We start from the raw sequence: 26,378 nt of genomic DNA, 5'->3' as shown, positions 1-26,378 counted from the left end.
TCTGAGTGCTATAAGACAAAAAGCTTATCTGTTCTGTTCAGGCAGAAGGTAGAAAAGAATGATTTAGGTTTTGTATGACTAAAAAAAAATCCTAGCGGAAGGCTTTATCTGAAGGTTGTTTAACACATTTCCCTGAACACTGGCAGTCTGATCTCTTCTGGAAAAATTCTGCTCATCTGGGGCATTGCTTTGTTTCTGATGCCTAACATGAATGTGGGTATTCTCAGCTGCTTCTCACGGAGACTGTCTGCCTGGCAGCACCATGAGAGGAGAGAGGCACGCCGGTTCCACGCTGCACACTGCAAGCTCTTGCCTTCAGGAAGCGAAGCGTTTCATGGGTGCAGTTGATCAATGCATCCGACCATCAGCTGAAACTGTGCTAAGAATGTGTAATACTTAATTTCTAGGTATTTTTATTGATAACATTAATATTTACATTGTCAGCTTTCACGTAATGAAGGGCTTCACATGAATTATATCTCTGAACTGTCAGCCGTACTGGTAGTCATGATTTTTGAAGAATAACATTCCATCCACAAACTTCCTTGAGGACTCAAAGTTCTTTTTTTAATTTCATGGAATAATTAACATATCAATAAGTAAATCAGAAATATATTGTCTTAGCACAATGCCAAGAGACACAGCTTTACCTAATAGTGGTATTTAACATACGGGTGTTTGAGATAATGAGCTATTTGCCCCATTGTTCATGTAATCTGAATAATAGGTTGTCATAATCTAAGCTTTCTGTGGTTTAAATTTATACTTGAATTTACAAATTAGATAAGCCCCTTGTCGGTGTTTGCCTTGCCACTGTTTCGACTTACAGTACTGTAATAAACCGATCAGACCTAAAGACCAACTTCTTTGCTCTATAAACCAGTGCACATAATGTCCTTTAAGTGCTGATCAATGTCTGTTCCATTTCTCAGCTATGTGCATTTCAAAAATACCTCTCAGCTGTCAGCTCACCTTTACCAAGGCAGTCTTCTCTGAAATGCCTTGTATATCCCAGGCAGACTCTGAAACTGAACCTCTAAATCAAAAGACAAAAGGAGATAGATTAATCAATACAGATGCTTTCATTTTCTCTATTTTTTCCCCAGGCTGAATCCCCAGACATAACAATCAAATCAGTCTAGTCTAAGCTATACTGAGGCCTATAAAGGTTACTGGACAAAGATTCTCTTCTTCACGCAGACAAGAGAGTTGGTTTTTTTATCCCTTTCTCTCTCTCTTTCTTTCTTTAAGTAGACTTGATTTTGGACTTTCACTTACAGGAGGAAATAATAGAACATTTCCCCCCACCCTCCTATTTTGTTTCTAAATATCTGCTGGTTTCAATATGCTACTAATTCTATCACAGTGTTAGAATAAGACTTTACAGACTATATAAAATCGTTTACTTCACTCATTGCTTAAGAAGATTTGTTTTGGGAGGATGAGAAGCCCAGTGATCCTAAAAAAAATGTTACTTTCAAGTATTTAAATGATATCACTCACATTTAAGTATTGGTAGAAAATTAACAACTACAAGTGACCCTCTGTGCACTGAAATTGTCCTTGGACATGTTCTCAAAAATTTCTTTTTTAACTATATGAACTGGTTATTTTCTTACTAACTAAATTTAACAACACATGCAAAGCTGTGAGTTTCTGAGTTACATTTTGTTATTAAAATAGTAAATTTTCCTTTTTAACTGTGAATGCAGTCAAATCAACCTTAACATTCCAGGTGGCATTTTCATAGCTTGTTTTAGGGTTCCTGCTGGTTCTGCCATTAACCATGAGTGCTTTTGGCCTATCACAAGATATGAAAACTATTTACAAAGAAGAGTATTTGAAGGAATTGATGAAAACTATGTGTAAAAGTGGCCCTGTTGATAAAGTATATTGGGAAATCCAATAAACTTAGATAAAGTTCCATACCAAAGTCAGATATTATGTGGGGGGATACTTCAGTTCAGAAGAGAAGATGTACAATGGAGTGGGATGAGGATAATTAATGAAGCGAACAGGCAGGAGTATGTAAGAAGATAAGAGAAACGTGCAATTCCCAAAGTAGCTCTGTGCACGTTTGCTGTGTGAGACTCCTGTTTTCTGGGTGTTGTGTTTTTACCTCCTATTTGTATCTGCTAGTTCTCATGATATTAAAACCAGCTATGCCAACTTAAATGACCAGAAAACAGGTTCAAAACAAATAAAATTAAGTATTTTTTTCACATAGCTAGCAACTAGTGAAGCTCCTTCCCACAGAGTGTTATAGATGCCGAAAATGTTAATGACTTCTAGAAACAGAGACTGAAGGAGGAAATGTCAGTCAAGAGATATTAAACCTAAAGATGAGATACAGCCTGCATCAAGAGCTCCCTCATGGGCAGAGGCCTGGAAGCTGAGAGGGGAACTCGTGGGAGGCAGAGTGCAAGTATTCCTCAATATTTTTCCTGAAATATCCAGGGCTAGATGAATATTTGGCCTGCCCCACTACCACTGTGCTTAGGTTCATCTCTCTTCCTTTCTGAACTTAAATCAAGAAGGAAAGCAAATCCAATCCCTTTCTTGTTTTAGTCTGTTTTAATGAAATAAAATGCAGTGTGGAACTGCACAGTATTGTCTTTTTAAATAAAAATAGTTCAACTAGTTCAGATAGTATCTAAAGATCTTTTTTCCTTTGGTTAACACAGACACGTAGGTTTACAGACTGTCTACCCCAAAGAGTTTATCATGTAAAAGAAGACAGAGCAAACAGCTGCAATAAATAGAAGTGAGAATAAGGAGTATGTTTTATAACACTGGAAACATGATCCAAGCAAGTGCACATTTCCTGACTGAATCATATAATATTTGTTTGGTTTTTGTCTCCTCAGAATAACTATCCACTGTGCTTGACTGCCAATCAGTGCAGAGTTTTGGCCAGGTTTACTTTAGAAACCCAGTGGAAGAAAACTGGGGGAAATGTATGTGCTTTCGGCAAACTGCTATGTGAGTTGGCATCTCTGATGAGGGCAGGATTAAATTAACAAAATTGGCAGCTTGAAGAGGACTTCTTTCTTTTTCTCTTTTGTGGGACTGACAATAAATATGGAACCCTTGAGTGCCATTTCATTGAGTCAGTTTTCATGTCTTTAGGCAGTGAATTAATTTAACAAGTCTATGGGAAAACTGTTAGACAGTTAGCAATTTCTTCATAAAAGGGAATCCTGCTAACTTTTATGTATTTAATGTGATGTGAGAGATGTCTTATGAATATAGTTCTAGAAGTTGGTGATGTATTATACCAGCACCAGTACTCCCTGTTTCAGTCTAGGCACTTAATTATAATATAGTATCTCCCACTGCTATACTTACCTACTCTTCCCACCAATACTAACTCTCTTCTTCTAATTTAGTCAAAGCCTAAGACACTCAATTAGGAACTGGCATTATGGATTTGTCGAATAAGTTCTGTTAATTATCTTTTATGGACCAGTATGGTAGAACATTTACTTTAAGTACACTAAAAGCATTTAATAGTATACTTAAATTATTCTAATAGTTTGCTAACTATGTTGTATGTTCTTAGGAGATGCAATTAGAAAATTATATAACATTGCATCTGTCATGGAGAAGAACGTAATTCTATTGTTATACCTTTTCTATGTCAGATGCCATACTAATTACATCATTTGACAATTACTAACTATAACAGATTATACACATCCAAGTCATGTAATCTCTTTCGTGAGTAAGATAGCATTACATAATTGTCAAATGACCCAATGGAAAACAAAATTAATACACTGATTAGTATTGCTAATCTTAATTATGTATTTACAGCTTTATTAAATATACAGGGATAAAATTCCCCCAAATATCTAAGGGGCTTAAGATATAGATCCAATAAAAAACTTAAAAAAGGCTTTAGATAGAAACGTGGTCCCAAGGTAAATAAAACCAAACTGTATTCTAAGAAGTTCCCATTAAGTGTCTGACTAATCCTGGAGGTACTATAATCTATAATTTTCTTCCTTTTTAACTTAAAAATTCCCTTTGGGTTCTACTAACGTGTAAGCCAGAGCTGTTTATATCTAAAGCTTGTATATTAACTAGTTGTTTGTCTTCCATCCCCATAAAAAATATAAACACACCGCCCCTCCCCCCACCCGGGCTCAGTGACTGCTTTTTTGGCTTAGTGCTGCTCTTCTGTACAGTGTCTCCTGGGATGGGCTCAATGTTAAAACCGCCACTTGGTCATATTTCCTCATGTTGGATGTACCCTCAGGAACTCTGGCTAGAGCCTTGCGTTTTGCTCACTTCTCAGAGTGCCCACCACATGTGTTAGAGTTTATCTGCAGTCAGATGACAGATGGAGTGCCACTCCAACTGTTTGTTCTTGAAATTGCAACATCAGGCAACTAAGGTGATCCAAAATCTTTATGTGCATAGTTTTTAGAAAGCTAAATGGGATTTGTACATAACCTATAGACTGAACTTGCTTCCAAAGGACATATAAATGGCTGGAACTTGTCTTGAGTGTGAGCTGGGACTCAGATTGCTCCATGAGTGTTTTGTCATGGTCAGTGACAGTTTCCCATTGACAAGGAGATCTGTGATCTGGGAGCGACTCACTCATCCTACAGGGAAAGTGATGTTTAGGTCACTGTCTTCTGCTCTACACTACACTTCTGTTTCAAAGTCTTGCATTGTAGAAATGTTTTAGAATCAGTCTGATGAAATTTCTGTATACTTGCAGAGATGCACAATGTTCAACAACCAGTTCTTTTGGTTAGTATTGCACTAAGAAAGGAACAAACAACACTGCCTGGTGCCAGCCTTCAAATGTTGAGTGGAAAAAAACAGCTTCATTTCTACTGCTGTAAAATTTTTAAAAGATGCATTGGTCATTACTAATGATGTCACAATATTTTATTATAGGTTACTTACGAAATTGCTGGTGCGATAGAAAAAAATAAAGATTCCCTTTCACAAAATCTCGTATTTGTGATGAAAAGTAAGTAAATGTTTTGTGGTTGCTGTTGTTGTTAGAAATCAAGACACTATGACTTGACTAATTTTCATTTTCGTTTTAAGATAAATTTATATATATTTTATTTCCAGTAAAAAAAAAAAAAAATCACCCTCATCTTTTTGAAGTATGTACACATTGTTTGAAATTTGCTCTAATTTAGAAAGCTTTTAGAATTTATGAACATAAAGCATCTTCATCGTTATGTGATGTAAAGAACAAGAAGATACAGTGTGATAGATAAGTATGACTTAAAGAAATCATTGACTATTAATTAAAACAAAAATAAACCCAGAAAATAGGGGAAGGAAATAAGGCTCCCAGAATCATAGAGACTGCAGTGGGATGTGCTTCACTGCTTGAGTACCTTTCTAAAAGCAGGAACTTGTGGGCGTTCTTATGTTTTCCAGTGAATAGATACAAATGTCCATTGAAATACAAAATTAAATACCTTTCCACGTGCATATTATATAATTATGCCTAACAGTAATGCATCCCAATTTATTAATTAATGATTCATAATTAGATTATTAAAAACCTCTATCGTTTACCCTTTCTGTGAAGAAAACCAAAACATTTTCCTCAGGGAAATGTCAGTGTATCCTGAAATGATATTCGTCTTTTTTCCAACCACTGCAGAGTCTTTTACTTAATATATTATATTTCTTTCCATAGAAACAGAGGTCTTTTGGAGGTCATATTTGTCTTCCAAATCAGCCCTGCTGTTACAATGTATTGTTTTTTAGCAATTTACTGTGAAATTAGCTAAACTCCCTAGTAAAATTATTGATGCATTTTAAAGGCAAACAGTGTACATTAAGGATAAAGAAAGAAATAGAAGAACTGATCTTGAATATAATCCTATTGGTTATAGTTTTAGAGACATTCCAGTTCTCACTACTTGGAATTTACTCGGAATTTACATGATAATCTGCCAAAGAGTAGAAGAGGGTATGGCAACTTCCAGTATGTTGTACGAGAGCATTCTTCCATTCTCTCACATAGTCTCCTTTTGCACTTTCACTGCTATGTTGTGTCATCAGCTATGCAGCTGTTAAAAGGGAAGAATGGAGGATTGTATTGGATATAAAATGTTTGATATGCTGAGAGTGAGTGTATATATAATTAAGAAGTCTAAATAATGGAAAAATTCTGAAGGCAGAATATTTACAAGCATGTAAGTCATTTAAGGGCTATGTTCCTTCTTTTTTAATTAAGTGACTTAGGCTTAAAACCTATTGATTGTCAGTGATGTATTTCCTTTAGGGTCAGTTTCATAAGTTATGTAGATGTATACCTTAAGTGCATGCTTCCTTTGAGTTTCTTTGAACTTAGTTCCTTAATCAAAACTTTTAAATATTCTAACAACATTAAAGTAATTTACATATGTGTGTGAGAATGTGGAACATACCTGTCTGAAAAATAAATCAGGAGAGATTATTGACATAGGTTTTATCTGTTTTAATTTGAAGGACGTAATTTTAATGCCTTTCCTAATGCTACTTATTACATTTATCCATATTTTTAAAATATGGAGGCTTACTCTGTCCACTGATTGTGCTGAACTTGTTTCAATTATCTGCTTTACTATGTTCCTCATAATTTTATTATTCCTGTTAAGTAAGGAACAGTAATCTCCACAGAAAAAGGGAAACACATCTATTGCTTTTAAGCATCTAGTAAATATATCTTTAGACAGCTAATAAAGAGCAAACTAAGGATTTCTACCTGCTATGCTAAAGTTAGCGGCATAATTTATTATACTTATCCCATTCATCTTTTTGGTTTTTTGTTTGTTTTATTCACATGATGGGTGTGATCATAATGCCAGTTTGTTAGTTCTTAAAAAAAAAGTAATAAAAATTAAGAATGGTTAAGGATGTATCACACAACAGGTTTTTAATACTTATTGGTGCTGTGGCAGTACAAACAGCATGTAATTCCCATGTTCATCTTAAAAAGCCCATGACCATAATCTCATAAAGGATAACTTGACTGAAATTAGTATAAGGTATCCTATCTGTCTTAAAATTCAGATTTTTGTTTTTAAAAACACATCTTGGAAGTGTATTTGTTTTGTACTAATTATCACCACTGCATCAAACATACGTATGGCATTGTCTTTTTTCTGTAAATGTTTGTAAGCATGGTCTTGATGTAGAGAAATGTGAACCCAGCTTGCTACAGTTCTGTCCTTCACCTTGCCTTTTTTTTTCCCATCCCTTCCCATATTGTGTTTTATATAATTCTTTTTCTTTGGTGCGGTAAGTGTCTATAATTTATTTCTGCCAAGTGCCTTTTGATCATTTCTAAATACTCTGTGTTAGGTAAATGTTGTGCAGAATGCATCTCATATTGCTTTAATAGATGGATAAATTGGGAGCCTGTAATGGAACAAAATTCGGAGGTGATTATCACATAAGTAATTAAATTTAGACAGATCACAGTCTGAAAGTTTTGTTTCCTGCCCTGTTTTGTTCAGCACAGGACCTGAATATGTTTTAAAATAGTGTTACTGATGGCTGACATCCTTAGATATTGAATGCTCTTTGATAACTAACATAATTTAATAGTTTATTGGTTTGTCCACTTGTTTTAATTTTACTTATTTAATTCTGTCTCCTACAGTATGTCTTTTTACTTCCAAATACAATATATATAATTTTCTAACCTGTATTTTATCTTCATGCATTAATTTCTTCTTTTTTTCCCAGCCAGTGAAAATGTAGTCATCAATCAATTGTTCCAGTCCAAGCTGACACAAACTGGATCACTTGTTCCTCCATATCATTCCCTTAAAATTAAAGGGTGTAAAGCAGCTTTGCTGAGTAGAAAACCATCAGTAGCCTGTGCAAGTGGAGAAGCAAAGAAATATATTGAGCTCAGCAAGGTAAGAATTTAGGGCTCTTTCTGCTCTTTGCTCCTTGAAGATTTTTCTCAGCTACTTTGTAATTTCTGAAAGCTCCTTGTTCTCTGCTTCATGCTCTGTAGTCATTAAACTATTAAAACAATCTAGTACTTAATATCAACATTAAAGGAACAGTGAGAACTAACAGGTTATAATTTACTAACACTAATAATGCTAGTTCAAGAACCTCTTTCTTGGACTCTCTGAGCAGGAGGTTGGGCTAGATGATGAGGTGCCTTCAAGCCTGAATCATTCCATGATTTTGTGGTTCCAGGACTTAGCAGTTGATGCAGTATTACTGATTTTTGGCTGTGTAGGAACACTTCTTTGTTTTGTCTCCTTGGCTGACTTTATGACAAATAGTTAATTAAGACATAGGAAATGCAAAAATAAAACCTGAATGTCTTTATTATGTTAACCCAAGAAGACCTCTGGTTTGCAAAGATAGTTTGTGTGTTTTTGTATGAACATCAACCCTGTACATTTTGGAAAACTTGTTATTTTAAATGGTCACTTGCATGTAAATTTTCCCAGTCAATTTGAAACCAAATCAAACTCACCCCGTTTCTGAACTTGTCTCTTTTTCTGCTAGCCTAAGTCAGCCAAAAAAGTTTAAAAAAAAAAAAATGAGGAGGAGAGGGGAAACTTGGGAGGCTATCAGAAAATTAATTGTTCATATCACGTGGAACATCTCTCTTTTGATGACAAATAACATGATTTGCTGAGTCCATTCTTGACAGAGCTTTGGAATTCCTCCTTCTTCTAGGAAAGAAGCAAGCAGTTCTCACAATACATCAGCTGCCTCACCAGGCTTTTTGAATCTTATGACTCTATTTTTGGCTTACAGCTGCATAAAATTAATTCTGTCATGGGATTAAGGAGCCAGCTCTCATGTGTCATTGTGGAAGGCTTTGTGCAAGTACATCCATAGAATAGCAATGGGAGTTTCCTTATAGCTCCTCTTCTGATAGTAGCATCATTCCTGTCTACTGTTCTTGTCAGTAATCTCAGTGGAAAAACTTAAGTTGAAGTGAATGGTGTTGGTTTAAGGCTATATTTAGCAAACAGCTGAGGCATCACAAGGTGTCTTTAGGTGCCTTTCCACTATAGTAACAGCTTCCTAGAGGAAGCTTCCTAAGGCTGTGAAAGAGATCCTAGTCCCATACATGGAAGGAAGTATGAAAAGCATGTCAAAGTTAGAAGCCTAACCAAGCTAGGGGGAAACACCACACAGCTGGGATCTCTGAAACTATGAAGGTTTTGACCAGTCCAGAATAGCTTTTAACCTGGAGTTACTCTCTTGAGAGACAGAAGACATATTCAAATTCCTTTGGGAAGCATGATAAAATAAGTCAGAAATTCCAGATTCAGTGAGAATGCTCTAAACTTTTAGGTATTAGATGGAAGGTGGGAAGAACTTCATCCTTCATCTGCCCACAGAGACAAGGATGGCTTGGCTTCTCAAAGGTAGGCTTTGAGAAGAGCTGTGCAGGTGAGACAGAACACCACTTAGTTTGTAGATACTAAGCTGGCCTAATCTAAGCAAGGTACTGTGCTGCCCTGCAGGATGGAAGCAGAACTTTAGGTATCTAAGTTGTTCCAGTGGCAAAAACCAGACACGTGTTATTTTGGAATAGGCACCTGATGCAGGAGCTGGAAGTTGGTAAGTGCTTAAATTATTTTGTGGATCAAGCCCACATCTATAACTGTGCTGTCCCAAATAATTTCATTTCTTTTCCAGTATAGCCTTGAAAATCCGCTGTGATGGGCTGGAATAATGTTGGTTTTGTTGTTTTGTTGTTGTTGTTGTAATTGGAAATGTGATGTAGGGGTCATTTTCTTATCAGCTTAAAATTAAAATGACACTGCATTTCTATTGGAGTTTATCCTAAGGGTGAAGGCAATAAAGAGAAAAAAAAAGGCGGGGGGGGGCATTCCTTTTGTATCTGAAATTTGAGTTATAACATACGTCATACTGTAAGCAGTGAGAAACGCAAAATGGAAGGTATTCGTGTTGCTTTGTATGAGTAGTCACCTAGACTCCACCATATCCAAGGAAGAGAAGTAGACACTTTCAGAGGTCAGATAGGAGTTTGTTGTGATTCCCCTCCCCTTTCAGCTTGTCATCTACAGTCCTAGCTACTTGCTAGGTTATGTGATTATAGATTTCTCTGTGTATGGCCTCTATCTACCTGTTTACCTTTCTATAAATGGCTCTTCCCTTAATTTTGAGCATGCTGCCACAGGTAAGGATGGTCTACCTCTTCGAACTCACCACTCTGCTTGTAGTAGGGTCCAAGAGAACAGTGTATCCATCCTAAAATAGACATGAACAGATCTAATAGCTGGCCAGAATTTTGGAGCACATAAGGAGTCATAGGAATTTGGGAATGCCAGCTCAAGTCTCTATGACTTATGAAGACTGTGTCCCATTTTCAAATAAAATAAACATATCTTCATTGATACTCACAATTCTTTTTTGCTCACACCAGCTCTTGCTCCCTTGTTTTTCTGTAATCTTTTCCTAGTGCATACTTTGGTCCTGTTGCCTTCCCCTCGCTTCCTTTGGAAGAGTCTGTGGGTTTCAGAGTTCGTACAGCAGAAGTCTAGTCACATGAATGCACATCACTAACAGAAGGCTTTTCTTTCTGTTGACTTTACATTGTTTCTCTTTATGAACACTTTCCTTCATTGTCTGTTAGTTGAAGAACTCATCTATTGCAAAGCTTTTGGTATGTCTTCTGGTCAAAGCTTTAAAATATTCTGCTGGTAAAGAGAGATTTTTTAGAAGGAGGTTTTAGCTTCTTAACAGACATTACAAAGTTACATATATTTTTTTTTTTTTTTCTGTAGATTAGAGGTACAAGATTTTCCAACGTAAAGCTATATATTAGAGGGTAATATAGAAGTACAGCTTTGGTGATGTAGCCCATAGTTGAAGATGTCCAAGTTTGGAGAGTTTGAATTAAATTTATTTTTTGTCTTTGCCTTGTTTCCTTTCTTTTGTCTCCCTTGTTCTGAACCAAACACTTCCTTCCCATGGGAAGAAGTATGTAACACAGAACAGCAGGCAGGAACTTTAGCATCCCAAGCGTTGTTCCTGGCTCTTCCACTAACTCAGGAAATGGTCTTGAACCAGTGATTTAATCTGTTGGGAGGAAGGGGTGAATGCATTATCTGTCAAGTGAAGAAAACTCTATTTTAGTTATATTCCTCAATTGTTCTGTAAATTTTAACTGAGAAGTGTCATTGGCATGCTAGCGGTTCTTTTTATGAGAAGACCTGGAGCAAGCAGATCTCTTTTACTTTTCTGTTTTGAGGTTGGGGATTAATTTGCTTTTAAAATCTTATTGCATCCTAGTAAGTGAGATTTGAAATAAAAAAGAGCTCCAAAGTTTAGCATAGTGAGTGGAGAATTGCTTGCACTGCAATATTTTTAATGAAGTTTGGCTTGAGTGGGCCAAGCTGAGGAAATGTACACTTTTTTGATGCAACTGGAAAAAGACCCGAACATGCTGATTTGATAGAAAGGGAGTTTTATGGGGTAACTGGCCTGAAGAAAGGCAATGAAAAAAAGTCAGAGATGAAAAGGCTGTCATTGATACAGAGGTTTGAATCTAAGAGCTGGTCCAAATCCTGGAATGCAATAATTTTGCCAGCCTTCCTATAGAAAGTATAACAAAAAAACCTAATTTCTGGGACCACTTTTAGGATGATCATTGCCATTTTAGTCTCAGAGATAGGAAGCAGAACAGCAAAAAATACCTTTGTTCCTCACTCCCAACTCTGATGTATAGGATAACATTGGTTCTATTGAGATATGAAGTTATTGATAATTTATGTCTATAATGGGTGAAAATGGGTTAAAAAAGAAAATAAAAAAAGGTTAATTGCATTCACTTGTGCAGCAAGAAAAGAGAAGGGTTTTTTTGATATTAATAACATTGTTTTGCCTTCAAGATCTTTTTAATGATCTGTGCTTACATTTACTCACTTAAGTATTTGTCAAAGATATAAAGAACCTTTTCAGAGAGTTACAGAATTATGCTACTTACAGGCAGATTGTATGGGATACTAACTGCACAAGTCTTGCTTCTGCAATAGGGTTCCAGATCATATTGCTTTGCCCAGTTATTTGGAAAAGGTATTTTATCTTTCCAATGGTATACAGCTGCTTTTGAAATCTAAACTTTCTTGCCAGTCATGGCTATGCAGATACTTGAGGATATTTATCCACTTTCCCAATTTCTGAAATTCATATCATTGTCTATGACATAGTATTTGTATAAATGTTTGCCTTTGTTAGTAAATTGTGTAACAATGAAAATGAAGGTTTACTGCCCATCTGGAGATAAAGGTATTGTGTGTGTGCTTTTCTCCCCTACAGCTGTTGAAAAAGAAAGGAACATCCTCATTTCTTCAGAGACTGGAACGCGGGGGCCCAACCACTGTGGCAATACAGCTCAGGGTTAGTGAACATCTTCTGGACAGAAATTTACAAAAAAAAAAAAAAAGAAAACAAAAACATTTTAAAGGTAGGATAAGTCTCTACAGATTGCAATGGAAGAAAGAAAAATCATATGCTTGAGAAAGCCACTTGCATGACCAGGTCAAACCTTTTGAGGAAATGTAAAAAAGTTAGGCAGAGCATACATGTTGAGCAATTGCCTTTGCTGCATGCACAATAATGGTTGATAACTGATTTTTTTTCCCCACAGAAATCACTCACAGATATTATTGGGAAGCTGCAGAACTGCACGCCACATTCTGTTCATTGTATAAAGCCTAATAACTCCAAGCTGCCAGATACTTTTGACAATTTTTATGTGTCTGCTCAACTGCAGTACATTGGTGTCCTAGAAATGGTCAAAATCATACGACATGGATATCCAATACGTCTCTCTTTCACAGACTTCTTGTCACGGTAAATTCTTTTAAGTTTCATAAAAACTTTTCCTTACCTACAGTACAAAGCCTTCTGTCATGTTCTGGTAGTGTTTGCAGTGTTGTTTTGCGGATGAGCCTTTCAGACTTTCTTCAGAGAAAAATCATGTCTGCCAGCAAGGAGTGTATGCTTGTTATTTTTTAATTGAAGGAATCATGAACTTTATGGAAATATATTTGTAAAGATCATCAGCAAAATGTATTAAATTTAAAAAATGTAACTTCATAAAATAGTTATATTTTTATAATTTATGCTATTTATATAATTTATAAAATACAAAATATTGCATGTTCTCTCCAGGTAATTAAAAAGCAGAAGGAGAAATAGTCTAATTTTTCAAGTTTATCAGTGTAGGTGTCATGGATTCAGTATTTGTATTTCTTATGCTAGGATTTGTTTCTGGATGGTGATGAGTTATTAATGCCCATACCACAACTCCATTTTTATTATTGTTGTTAGAAATGAGTGAAATTTTTAATTAATCTGAAAAGACAAAAAGATATATCACTGCTTCTGGCTGAAGGCAAGCTCTTTCCCTCCATCCCCAATTCAGTTTTGGGGTTTTGATTCACTTACATTCTCAAATGCTTCAGCAAAGAGCACCTCTTGTCCAAGAGATGTTCACTTAGCAGCCTCATGCACTCAACATATGTTTCTCCTCTCTGCGTGTTCTACTCCTTGACTGATATATCGAGCAGTCATGATCTGGCCTATGTACTATTTTACTTCTGAAAAGCATGGGAATATCAGCTGCTTACACACATCTAAACTTTCACTTGCCTTCTCGGAAAAAGTAGTGGATGTTAAATTACTGCTTGGACAGGATCATATTCTTTCTGGCAATTCTGTAAATATTCAAAAAGTGCAGGAGTATAGTTTATAATCCCACGTGTTTCAAAAATAAGCCATCTCTGTCCTACCACAATATTCATCCTACAGCATGAATCCAGCAGTGCAGGCTGGTTTAGGAGAAGATGCAGATAATGGGAGATTTGGAAAAGCAGGCTCCTTTCATATTCAGAAATGGTAGGGGCAACCTCTATATAGCTATTTCTATATTACTGAATTGAACACTTCAAGGGACTATTACATGGGCACAAACCCACAATCATTTCTACTGTTAAATCCTTACAATGTTTTCTGGCAGGGATTTGGTCCTTGCCACCCAGCTTTTCTCACTGCAATTCCCAAATACAGGTTGGGGGTTAGCACAGGCCTGAGACCATTCCTGGTGGGCAGTGTGGAGGTAGCTGCTCTCTTTTGGAGGGTAAAAGAGAGTAACCACATGTACACAGGTCATTTTATTCAGTTGGCTTCAGTGACAGAGTATAGTCCCATGTGTGTTCACTCTAACAGTATAGGCATGAGTCCGGCTTGTTGTCTTTTTTGGAGAAACTTTATTTCAAAATATCACTAAAAGAATGTTTGAAGATTCAAATATAATTTCAGTCTTTGTCCTCTGCTCCTTCAAGTATATCCCAAAGACAAATTTTTACCTGAAAGTCTAGAAAACATCTGGTGTCTCAAAATAAATATTTCTTTGCAGTAATGATAGTAAAACAAGAATAGCAAGAAAACCAAACAATATGATACCAGCAACATTTATGCTATTATTTTGAAGTGTTCTAGTTTTGTAACTGTCCATCTTTATCCCTTTTCCTCCACAATAAATTATCTTTATAGCTTGTTTGTAGTTGAGCCCCTGTCTTTTTACCTATTTGCACCAGGTCCTAATAATTGTATTATTATACATAAAATGAACTCCATTTTATAATATTCCCTGTGACTATATATTGAACCTACTCAGAAGTTAGCAATAATCACTCTGCATACATCTCTTGACACTACTGATTTTTAGATTTGTGTACAAAGAGGAACACAGAGCTCTTGTCCCAGCAGTACTGCAAGAAACCATCAGTGTTGTAAGGCTTTTTACAGTAGCCATTCCTGTCACACAGGCCAAAGCTTATCTTACTTTGAACAGCAGAACACGCTAATTCTCCACTTTACTCACAATGACCAGTTAACCTTCATATTCACATTCAGTGTATTTGGATAAATCTTTTCATTTCAAATAGTGCAAGCATGTGGCTGTTTGTTCTGTTAGTGGCTGAAAAGTACAAAGTTTTTAAGCAGAAGTGATAGTATTAGATTGCAGCTCAAAAGTACCATCCATTCTTAATGCTGTATTTTTTTAGCCAATAGGCTACAGGTAAGAAGGAATGAAGAATTATTGAATTCAGAGATTATGAGCTACCTTTTCAAAAAGTCTTCTAAAAAACTGTCACTTGTACTACATCTCTATATTGCCTCAGTGACCAGACAGGATGGTTTTGAAAACCGGATAATTAGTTTTGGCAATTTTCTTGTAAACTGGATTTGCTTTGTTGGCTGTTCAGGCTAATGCTGATCTTGTCCTGCTATTCATTGATTGGAATGAGAAATGATTTTGTCACATTTCCATGTATGCTTATAGACCTGAGCTTGATAGACTCTGACCTTTCAATTTTTTATTTCCTTTGGTGTCAAACTGGTATTTCTAGTGTTCTAATACTTGGGAAAATAGTATCTTCTCTATTTCTGCAATTATTTTTCCGCCATTGTGGCTCTTCTACTTCTTTTGCATGGTTAAGAATGGTCTGTGATTTCCAGCCCCTAGGTGGGCAGCAATGGTTGCACTGGTATGCATTCGGGCAGACTTTGAGCACAGGCACTGAACTACTGAGTGCGATGGCTTTCCAAGAGCTGCTTCTTGCAGAAGAGTCAGGATGCTGCAGAAGAGTGTAAACCTCTGTCTCTGAGGTACTGGCTATTATTCTTGAAGTCGCAAAAGAGAGAAAAAAATGACATCAACTTAAATTTTACTTAGGGTCCCTCAATCCCAAACCAATACAAATATCATACAGACAGGTAAAATATAAAAAAATGTCAATTATGACAAGTAGTGATCACAACGGGCCACAATGATACTGGTGTGTATGTGAACAGACTCCATTCTGAGCTATCCTGGAACCAAGAAGAAAAAAAAAAAAAAAAAAACAAACAGAAAAACTATTGCTCTAGATAGAGATGGATAGTTAGAGGCTTAGTTAAAACCTCATAATTAAGGAAGGATCATGAGCAAGAGTAGGATCTGAAAGGCAATGAAGGCTTGCTGATTACCTTCGAGTACAGAAACGTTCTGTGGTATTATCACATCCACAAGGAGCCATCATACTCAGAAGCCCAGGGATAAAATACAGCTCTATCACAGTGAATGAGGATGATGTTCTTTTATTTTCCTTTTATTTTTTTTAGTAGGCAATAAGTGTATTTGTTTAACATTATATTGATTATACTGCGGGGAGCAGAAAAATCAGGAAACAAAACACAGGGAAAGATAAAGGAATTGTTCTTTATTCACTGTAGGAAGCTGTAAACAAGTGAATGCTCTTACCAAGTGCTCTTACTGGGCTGAAAAATTTAGCCTCCCCATGGCTTGCCCCAAGGGGCAAAGGAATTACTCCCCATGACTCTGGAGAGAAAGGCCTTGACAGCTGACAACAGAAAAACACAGAGGGAGAAAGAAAAAATAGACAGTTTCCGTCTCTTAACTCAATGATGGATGCACCTGAGAATAATTAAATTTGCCCACACCTTAATTTTTTCTTGAATATTTTGCAAGAAATGGAAATATAAGTCATTTTTGCTTTATTCTGTCATGTTCTGTTGTGTCCTTGTTTGTCAATACTAAATACTAGTAAGGACTCTCGATTTTCACTCAGGTTTTCTCTTTTGAAGAGAAGGGTTTCCTCCCCATTTGAGTCATGCTAACTAGCAATTTGACCGTGTGGCCCCAAAGCGGGAAAAATAGGCCTACAGATGTAAAACACAAGATATCCTGCTGTCCTGCTGTAGTTGATAAGTGTGACCCTTTGAACTATCAATCCAAGAATGACAAGACTTAGAGGTAGCAAAATGTATCCCCAGATGGGTGCCTGTGAGAGGTTTGCCCATAACTGTAAGCTTTTCACCTTCAGTTTGTGTCTTGGAGTCCTTCTGATGGGCTGAGTTTCAGTGAATGCAGCTGTGTGGTTCACAGCTTGGCTTACCTCAGCTGCAATGTGTTGTATAGCAGTGATGCAAGGAAATCTCATTTTTGTAGAGCTGAATGTACTATGCAGTTCTCCTGGGCTTACCTGGCTTGGGAAGTAAATGATATTAACAGTAGATCTGAAAGCACTGTGCAAAATCAAAGAGAAATTGTGGCCTAGATCCCAACCTGAATTCCCAAAAGACAGTGAATTGCTACCCTCCTTTACCCTCCCTGTAGGTTTCATGTGCTTACTTTTAGGGTCTTCCTTATCATAGAGCTAATGTGGTCAGAGTTAAAAAAATTAATTAATGAAAAAATTAAAATCCTTTTTTTTTGCTGGCTAATAAAAAACCAGAATGTTCGAATCAGAGGCCTTTGTGGTGAAGGGATAGAATATCAGAAAACCTGGATATTCTCTCACTAATACAGACAGTACCATTGCTTTCTTAATTGGATGAATTTGAATAAATTTATATTAATATCTAATTAATATGACTGGTATCTAGCATATATTTATGAGTCACATTTTAACTCTTACGATGGCTGAAGAAGACAGCAGCTAAGGAAAGGTCATATTTGCAAGAGCACTTCTTCCTGGGCTACAAAGATTAATCATTATTTGTATTGCTGTCCTTTTTGGATTTACTGGTTCTGCTTCTGTATTATCAAAGTAAAAGTTGACAGCTGCTAGGTGAACCCCTCAATCACCAAAGTTCGTTGATCAGAAGAGAAATATTGTGGAAATTCTGGTTCTTAAGTGGAAGCTGTGACAGTTACTGTCAATGAATATATAATAAAAATGGGAATTAATAAGGTCAGATGCTATTAAATGCTGTAAAAAACAGGTAGAACCAATATAATTATGAAATGATATATGTGATTTCAGCGGATTTGCCAACTCCAGCTGCAGTGTTTCTGCTGAATTTGCCTGCAGTGTTGGCTCAATTTCTGAAGCTCTTTGAGTAGAGAGACAGAAATCACTTTTTACTTTAAAATAGAAAGCCTTGAGTAACATGCATTTTAGACTCCTGGAAAAGTTAACCCATATATTTTGCATTAACATCTTCAAAATCATTCTCTGTGGGCTAGATTTTGAAATTCTAGTTTTGCTTTTAAGTCAAGGCAGTGGTACAAACAATGTTGTGAAGAATTCAAAGTTTCCAATTTGCAGCCCAAATTGTACACATAGGTAAAGTGTCCTCAAATATCCTTTTCCTGGAAGAAAGAAAACAGTAAAATAACGACGGAATTAGGAACTGTCTGCAGATGGCTGTTTCTCTGCAGCATTTAGCATTTTAGTATCTTATTTTAAATGAGGATAATTCCACCCAAGATGCATAAGAACTCTTTAGTGGGAACGTAGTAATTTGTTATGTGTTTGGTATTCGGTGCAATGGCAAAAAAGTATCAGTGTGTGCTGTCTTACCAGTGTAGAACAATAGGGCTCAGGAACTCTTTGCGGCACAAACAGAGCCTGGTTGTACAAACTTAATATCTAGAACCTAATCTTTTTGCATCAATTAATAAAATGGATCCTGGCTGACTTTCATGTCATTCACCTCACTTGGTGCTCAAGGAAGACATGTAAAAGCCATTTGGAATATAAATTTTTTAAAAATAATGATAGTGATCAAGGACCCATCTAGAGTAATGAGGTGAGCTTATATTTCTTGCTCAGTGAAGTACAAAAGAATACAGCTGTTCAGGCATGTTCAGGTGAAAATGAGGCAGTAAGATGCTCTGTTTCACTCATTCTGAACAATTTTATTTTGGTACCGTCCTCCTCTACAAACACTCCTCTACCTTTAGTGTTTTGTACATTGAATTAGAAATTAAAATTAATTTTTTCTTTCTCTTTCTTCTTTAATGTGGTTCACAAAGTCGCTGAACCGTACCCAGTGCTTTGCTCTGCCTGCATTTTAGTTTCCTTGGTCAACGAAGAATTTATGAACTACTGCCTTAGAGACTGGGATTCACACGTCACACATATTTTTTGTGTCTGGGACACTGCTTAGCAATGGAGACTGCAAGGTCCAGTTGCACAGATCCTGAAATAAGACATCTGTGTTAGCCTTCCCTGCCATTTGCAGCAAACCTTCATGGCTGTTGGACCCGAGGATAACCTCTGTGGATTATGTGAACCGATAAGCAAATTGAGCCTTTCACTTAGCTGATGAGAATTGCAGGATTTCTATGAGAAAAAACGTGTTGTTCAGAAAGCCCAAATAGTTGTCTGCTAGCGTGCTATTCCTTGTCTTTATTTCTGCACTTTTTGAGTGTTTCTTGGAATTTCATTACGGTCTCTCAGATTTCTAGACTGTCTTTTCTGGGTTTAACTCTTTCAGTTCAGTCTTGTGTTTTCCATCATGGAGCTCCCATCCTGCCTTCTGTTGCTGCTCCAGGAACAGCAGAGAAAATTTCATACTGTGAAGGAGAACATGAAGGCTGTATGTAGAGACATCTCTTAACAATGTTGCAAGAAGAGATAAGTCACTAGAATGTTATGATTTACCATTTCCAATTCTCTTTGAAAATGGCTTAAATTGTATCAATCTAGTTTTCAGTTTTACCTATGCGTAGGCAGACATGCAGCTTAGATTATAAGTAGTTGTTTGAGTTAACTGGTAAGACACTGTCATGTGCAGGTTTGGAGGTACAGTATTAGGCCTCCATCTTTTTCTTCTTCTTCCTCTTCTCCTTCCCCCTTCTTCCCCTCTTCTTCTTCTCCCTCCTTCTTCTTTTCATTGGCTGACTTTATTCTCCTCTATGGACAGAGTATGTTAAAATATCTAAATTACACCATGTAAGCTGTATGGAGTCAATTAAAAATAAAGAATCTCTAAGATCTTAATGTTTTGAAAATAGAATGTTAAAAAGAGTTAACATTCGGATTATTTTTTTTATTTTAAAATAACTTAAAAGGTGGCAAAACATCCATTTTAATAGGAAATATTAGGAAGGAAGATATGGAACACAATGATAATGGATTCTTATGATAATCATAGCAGTGAGGGTGAAAAAAGTATGTTCGAAGCATATTTTAATTACAGGTTTTCCTCTGATTTCAGTATGAAGTTTTTCTTAGATGAAATTCTTCTTAGAAGTTACACTTAACTGCAGAACCTGAAATCTGCAGTTCTATTCAGGGCAGCAGTCACTGATACTGCAATGCTCTAATAGTGGACTTTAGGTCAAAAATGGCTTCAGAGCACTTAATTGTTACTAACTCATCCAGACAATTGACTTTGCTTGGAGGTCATTCTGAAGAGACACCTTTTTTCTCAGGCAGGAAAGTTTATGTTCATGCTAATAGCATTGCTTTGTCAAATAATGTCTGTCCTACAACTGCCATAAAGCCATTATTAATAACTATTGTAAGCTTTTGATCAAATTTGTACTATCAGCTGACGCTGTATTGCACAGATGTGTTGCTTATGTTTGTGGGTCTTGTGTGGGACTCATCATCATGGCATATCTGAACTCCCTTTGTCCAGAAGCTTCTTGGTGTTCATTTTTTTTTTTTCTCTCTGTCTTTCCTCTCTCTTTTTTACCTCTTGAAAGAAGGGAAGTTATAATATTTTAGAATGTATCATTTGTGAATTAAAAAGGTGCAGCAAAACATTTCAAAGTCTCCTGAGCAAGTTAGGCAGGGCATTAGTGAGAATGATGTACTGAGTAGATTGCAAAGTGATAGGTCATCGCACTGTCCCTTTTAGCTTTATTGTCTGCTATACAATAATATCATCAGTCTTCTCATAGAGCACTGCATTGATAGGTGCCATGATACCTTAAATCCTTGCAAGGAGAGCAAGACATAATCTGACTGGTGTTGAAAAGCAATATTCCATTAAAGTAGATGTAATGATATCAATTTATACTAAATGGCAATCTCGCCATTGTGCAGTTTGTTGCTTCAGACCTAGAGCTGGAAGTGATATTTCTGACTGAGGGTAATCATTTTTGTTTGTCTTTCTTTTAGAATGCAAGAAAAGGTGAGTAAATGAAGTATTTTGAAGTCATCAGTTTTGAGGGCATCTTAAACACAAATTCAGAAACATGGTAATGACTAATTTCCTGTGAAGAATGAAGGTCATTCACAAGGTTTAAAACTGTGATTTTTAAGATGGCTATGTCTTTGGTAGTTTTGGTAATCATCACGTTCTATAAAGAAGTGTTGTGGGTTAACCCCAGTGGGCAGCTCAGCCCCACGCAACAACTCACTCACTCCTCCCCAGTGGGGTGCAGGAGAGAATCAGACAGGCAAAAAACTCATGGGTTAAGATAAAGACAGTTTAATAGGGAAAACAAAAACTGCATGAGCAAGCAAAGAAAAATAAGATTCATTCTCTACTTCCCATCATCAGGCAGGTGTTTAGCCATTTCCAGGAAAGCAGGGCTCCATCACGTGTAATGGTTACTTGGGAAGACAAAGTCCATCACTCCAAATGCCCCTCTTCCTTCTTCTTCCCCCAGCTTTTTTTTTTTTATACCTTGCCAACTTCTCTGATAGCGGGGCCCAGTTTGGGATAATTTACAGCAGTCTCAGAATTATTCTAAATTACTAATCCTTTGTGAAAACTTGCTGATGTAGGAGATAATTATGCTTTAAGGGATGGCCAGAACCCAGAGCGCACTGACATTCTCCCTGGAGAGCCACGTATATTAGAACTGGTGTACATCACCTGGGGAGCTGCCTAGTTGTAAGCAGGTGTTTGGGACTATCTTAGAGGCTATAGGCCGTTTGACATGTATTTATATAATGTGATAGTATAGTGATAGTATCTGGCCTATTCATATTATGAACAAACTAAATAGCTCTATATGTTACAAATAGACTAAATGTAGATAGAATATTCTGTTTTACCCCCATTAGGTGTTTCTTTGTAGCTGTTTGGTTTATTTTCTCCATTTTTCGACTTAGATCCTCTTTAATACTCAAAAGACAAGAAATATACTAGATAACTTTAGATGCCTATGGTGGCTCAACTAATTAGCCTGGACTTAATTTATAGTGTAGAAAGAAAAATGGCCATTTTTAGGGTATGGTTCAACTGACTTATTTTACATTTATCTATTTTTGCAGGTATTTCACAGTCTCAGTCTAGCTCCCATCTATGGCAAGGAACAGAGTTAATGGTTTGTAACAAGCTCCAACAAAAAACAGAGAACAGCATTTTAGAGCTGAAACAGAAGCAGCTTTTGAAGTCATACCATGGTATCATCAGTTCTCTAGCCCACAGAATAACTAGTATAGTGCATGCAAAATATCAGTCCTTATGTTACATGTCACAGAGTTGGACTGTGAGAATGATCAAGCTGCTGGTGTTTCTGGGGCTTACCGACAGTGCACAAACAAGTATAAGAGAAAATAAAGTTTCTTTTTTGGTTGGAGTTTTCAGTGGTAGATCAGACATCTAGCTTTATTCTATATTTAGAAGGCAAAAATAAACATCAGCATTGTTTGCTGGGCATCTTCTGAGTTTTATAATGCAACCCTCGTTTGCTAAAGCGATTATAAATGGGTGTAAACTCTTGTGTCACTCCACTGAAGTCCATTCAATTATTCATGTCTGTGATGTACTTAGAATTCTGCAGGATCGACATGAAAAGGGGTCCCTCGAGCAGGGAGATGTAATTAGGTAATAAAATACAAGGAAATAAAGTAATTATAAATAATAAAATACAAGATGGCATGGTCATTTTTAAGTCTGGCAGTTCCTAACTTCCAAATTTCCACACTTTGGTGTGCAATCTGAATAATATTCCAGCATTATTTATATTACATTTAGTACAGAATGTATAAAACTTGGTTATTGGAGCTTCTTAGAGGGAGGTTACTGTTTTGTGCAATAGAGGATGTCCTGGCTTTTAGGCTGTTTCAAAGAGAATCTCAAGGTATTGTTCTCCCTCAACTACTATGGGTATGTATGTGAGGTATTTTTCTGCCCTTTTTTCTTCTGCTTTTTTTTTTCCAGCTAGGTTCATTTTCTTAGGCAATGATAAGTCTATTGGGCACAAACAAACATAATTCTGGCTGAACAGTTTCAGCAGTTCCAGTGGTTTTCTTTGTTTTAACTTAAGGAAGGATCTGTGAAATTTTAAAATGTTTATTTAATTTCCAGACTTAAGTGCCACCCTTGGTACCTCTGGACTGACATTCAGTTTTACACTAGCATTTGACATTTCTTATCCCTCAGGGTTAACTAAACATTTATTAAATCACTAAATAACCCTGTTACTCCATGATATCCTTATAATATCTATGCACATTTTATATCTGTGAATTTAAAAGCTTGTGTTGTATCTAAACATGGAGAAATGTTCCCACAGAGTACTAAAATACCTACCACAGTACTGGATTCCATCTAAAAGCCTGGATTATAAAAATAGATAAAATTATATTTGTGTACAAATAAGAATATTGAAATTTCTTGACCCATCTCTCAGAAGCTGACTGAGTTCTGTGTGCCTATAACAAGCAGCTAATAACATTAAATGATTTCAGAACCTTGATGTTTCAACAAAAATAATTATTGAGTACTTCATAATTTGCTGGCATCACATAATGACAAAGATAGTGGACATAGATTTATATATGGTAGTAAGAAGTTCAGTTAAATGCCTGCCATAGAAATAAACCTGTTAAAAGAAAATATTATCAGTGACTAATATCGTCACTAATCCTTATACATTGAAACCCTTTTAAGGAAATGCCTGTTAAAATAATAGACCTGTTAAATTAATAAAAACAGCCTATCTTTAAAATAAACATTTTAAAGAAGTAAGTATGCAACACATTAGTTTATGCTAATGGCACTATGCAGGAACTTTGAATTATCTAATTAAGGTGCAAATTGTCACATAGATAGATTAACTTTACTGTATGGTTTTAAAATAATTCCTTTGTATTCATTGATTGATTAAATATAACTGTGTGCTTTCAGTGCCTAGAAAAATATAATTAGTTGCTCTTGACTGCTTTTTTTCTGCTCATAGGACTTGTATAAATGCAGTCCAGCTGCCCCACGCTCAAAAGCGACTGTGACCCTCCTGCTGTTTTTTCTTTCTGTGGTTCTGCAGCTGTTAAATTCTTTCCACTTAACTCAGACATTCATGGCACCCTTTTTCTCCTTATCCATATCTTGATATTCTTTACAGCCATTTAATCTTCAGCAGAAGAACCTGGAATGAGACTTCCTAAAGCTAGATTTCCTAGTCAGACTGAATAATAGTAGGCAGTTAATACTGGTGACATCTGAGAACAAACACAAAATCCTATGCAAGCATGCATGTAAAATCCTTTTATGTATCTTAATCACTGGATCTTAATTTGCTTTCTTTTCTTAGACCAAAGAGGCATTAATTTAACATCATCAGTTTTAGCAGAATTACTCCTACTGTACTCCACAGTAAATGGGAGCAGAATCTGGTCGAACATTGATACAGTATGCCAAGGGAACAGCCTTAGCCTATCTTGAAAAATGTTGCTTGTGTACAGTTTGTCTAACCATTATACAATTCAGAGTCAGGAGAATCCCTGTTACCCAGTCGGATACTACTCACAAGGTTTGGAGGGCACAAGGGAAGTTCCCACAGAAGAGAGTAGAGATAGAGATGATCTTCCAGAGAAGCTATTTTGCCTGTATGGTTTAAGAAGATCCTAAGAACCTATATGTCTATCTCAGTATATTTCCAAATGAGCTAGGAAGTGCTTTCTTGGCAAACAATGAGCCAATGAAGTAGCAGCCCCTCCAGGAGACAAAGTGGGGAAGTGTATAAGCCCACTTTGGTGTTTCAACTCAGTATCACATCACGTTTCTGAAGAAGCCTTGTGTATTTTTCAGAAAAAGTCATGTCACTTTGCTTTACACGACCTGTTTGCAGTTATTTCAGGCATCTGATTCCAGGCTTCCAAACACTGGGACAGGAGCTGGGCCTAAGCATGTCCTTCTCTGAATACCATTTCAAAGCCTTCTGATAATTTCACCCCCTTGTATTATTATGCCCACCACTGTGCCTGCAGATCTGTAGACTGGCAGTCATGACCTTATCCTGTGCCCCTTGAAGGATGACTTTCTATCTTGACCTACTCAAAGCTGGCCTGCTGGTGAGGCTCAGCAGCAAGTTTCCTGGAGGCCAAGTGCACAGTACTATGATGATCACCAAAACTCCTTCCTTGTAATGAAATTTTAAAGAAAGGGATGCATAAGACGTCTTATAATTCCTTATAGCCTGAGTAGTGAGATGTGGCTTAGACTCACCGGGCATGTTTTTTTCTGTGTGTTAGGAAAGGGCAAAAACTTACCCATCCATTCAGTCACCTTTTGACTCCTACTCCCAGGCATTCCTTTATTCTGGTCTCTGTTAAAAATAAAGAGGGTACCTTTCGATTTTCTGTGATTTCAGACCATTTAGTTTTGCAGGAGGACTTTTAATTTTGATGCCCTATTTTCACATGGCTACGTCCGTGGAGAAAGGAAACTAGCTTCATTACACACCAGTACTATATCACCTCTGTGTTATACAGAATCAAATTAGCAGGTTGATAAAGAAAGTTAAATTTGTTCTGCAGTCCATATATTCTGTGTACAGTGAAGCATTTTACTGCTCTGTGCGCCTGTTTGTGGAGTGCCCGAGCATGAAGAGGAAGTTAGCTATGGAGAAGGCCTATCTATCTAGAGGTAAATGTAAACATTTACAGAGTTAGAGGCAAGTGTTCATGTAATAAGGCTGCTTGCCTGTTTGATGCTAGCATATTTCTGAGTTAATGTGTCATTTTTGCCAATTTCTTAAATAAATATGGTTTTACATTGCTTTATCAAGATGGAATGGGAATGTCAGCTTTAAGTAAGATGATGCAAAAGTATTGTAATGCAAATCTTTAGCAGATGTTGTGAATTCATTTTTTATTTGCATAGCTGAATCCACTAATCCCAAGAGCTGAACTATAATTTATATTCTATTTATTATTCTGCTGCCACATTGTCTGAGATGAGGAAGCCCCTGCTTAATTACATGAAGTATATGAATAAATATTCTAGGATTAAGACACACATATATTTGTCGTTTCTTCTCTCCAGAAATTGAAATTCACATGTCTAGAAAAGATTAAGGGTGGCAAAACCTAATGCAAAAACCTAAAATTTAGGAAAAAAAAAATAAATCCTTCGAAGTCATTTGTCTATCACCCGTCACAAAGTAGTATCTTTATCTGAGAAATTTATTTTACTTTTTATTCAATCTAAATTAAAATATCCCAAATGGCCACTTCTTATGCAAGGGTATTCTGATCCAGTGGATTTCATAGCCCTGATCCTCCCTCAAAAGTCTGTACTGAGCTCCAGATGGGGCCAGTGGCTGACCCACATGCAGGTCACTGTAAAATTTTGTTCTGAGGATTTTCTGAGTCTTTTCCACTTTTATTTCTTAGTCCTTAATTTTGCTC

The 26,378-nt window shown here is 36.5% G+C and overlaps 1 protein-coding gene across 1 annotated transcript in view; it reads left to right on the top strand.

The window, feature by feature from the left end:
* Nucleotides 1-26,378, top strand: part of MYO16 (myosin XVI) — a 399,305-nt gene that overhangs the window by 298,891 nt on the left and 74,036 nt on the right. Inside the window, exons 24-27 of the mRNA XM_087757041.1 lie at nucleotides 4,915-4,990; nucleotides 7,720-7,895; nucleotides 12,301-12,381; nucleotides 12,632-12,837. Of these exons, the coding sequence (XP_087613167.1) occupies nucleotides 4,915-4,990; nucleotides 7,720-7,895; nucleotides 12,301-12,381; nucleotides 12,632-12,837 (539 nt within the window). The remainder of the gene's footprint in view (nucleotides 1-4,914; nucleotides 4,991-7,719; nucleotides 7,896-12,300; nucleotides 12,382-12,631; nucleotides 12,838-26,378) is intronic.

Source organism: Nipponia nippon, unplaced genomic scaffold, assembly GCF_047370975.1.
Source record: "Nipponia nippon isolate SJK-2023a ecotype South Korea unplaced genomic scaffold, ASM4737097v1 scaffold_2, whole genome shotgun sequence".
Lineage (NCBI taxonomy): Eukaryota > Metazoa > Chordata > Aves > Pelecaniformes > Threskiornithidae > Nipponia > Nipponia nippon.
The sequence above is the reverse complement of the archived record's forward strand: the minus strand, read 5'-3'. Positions and strand labels throughout refer to the sequence as shown.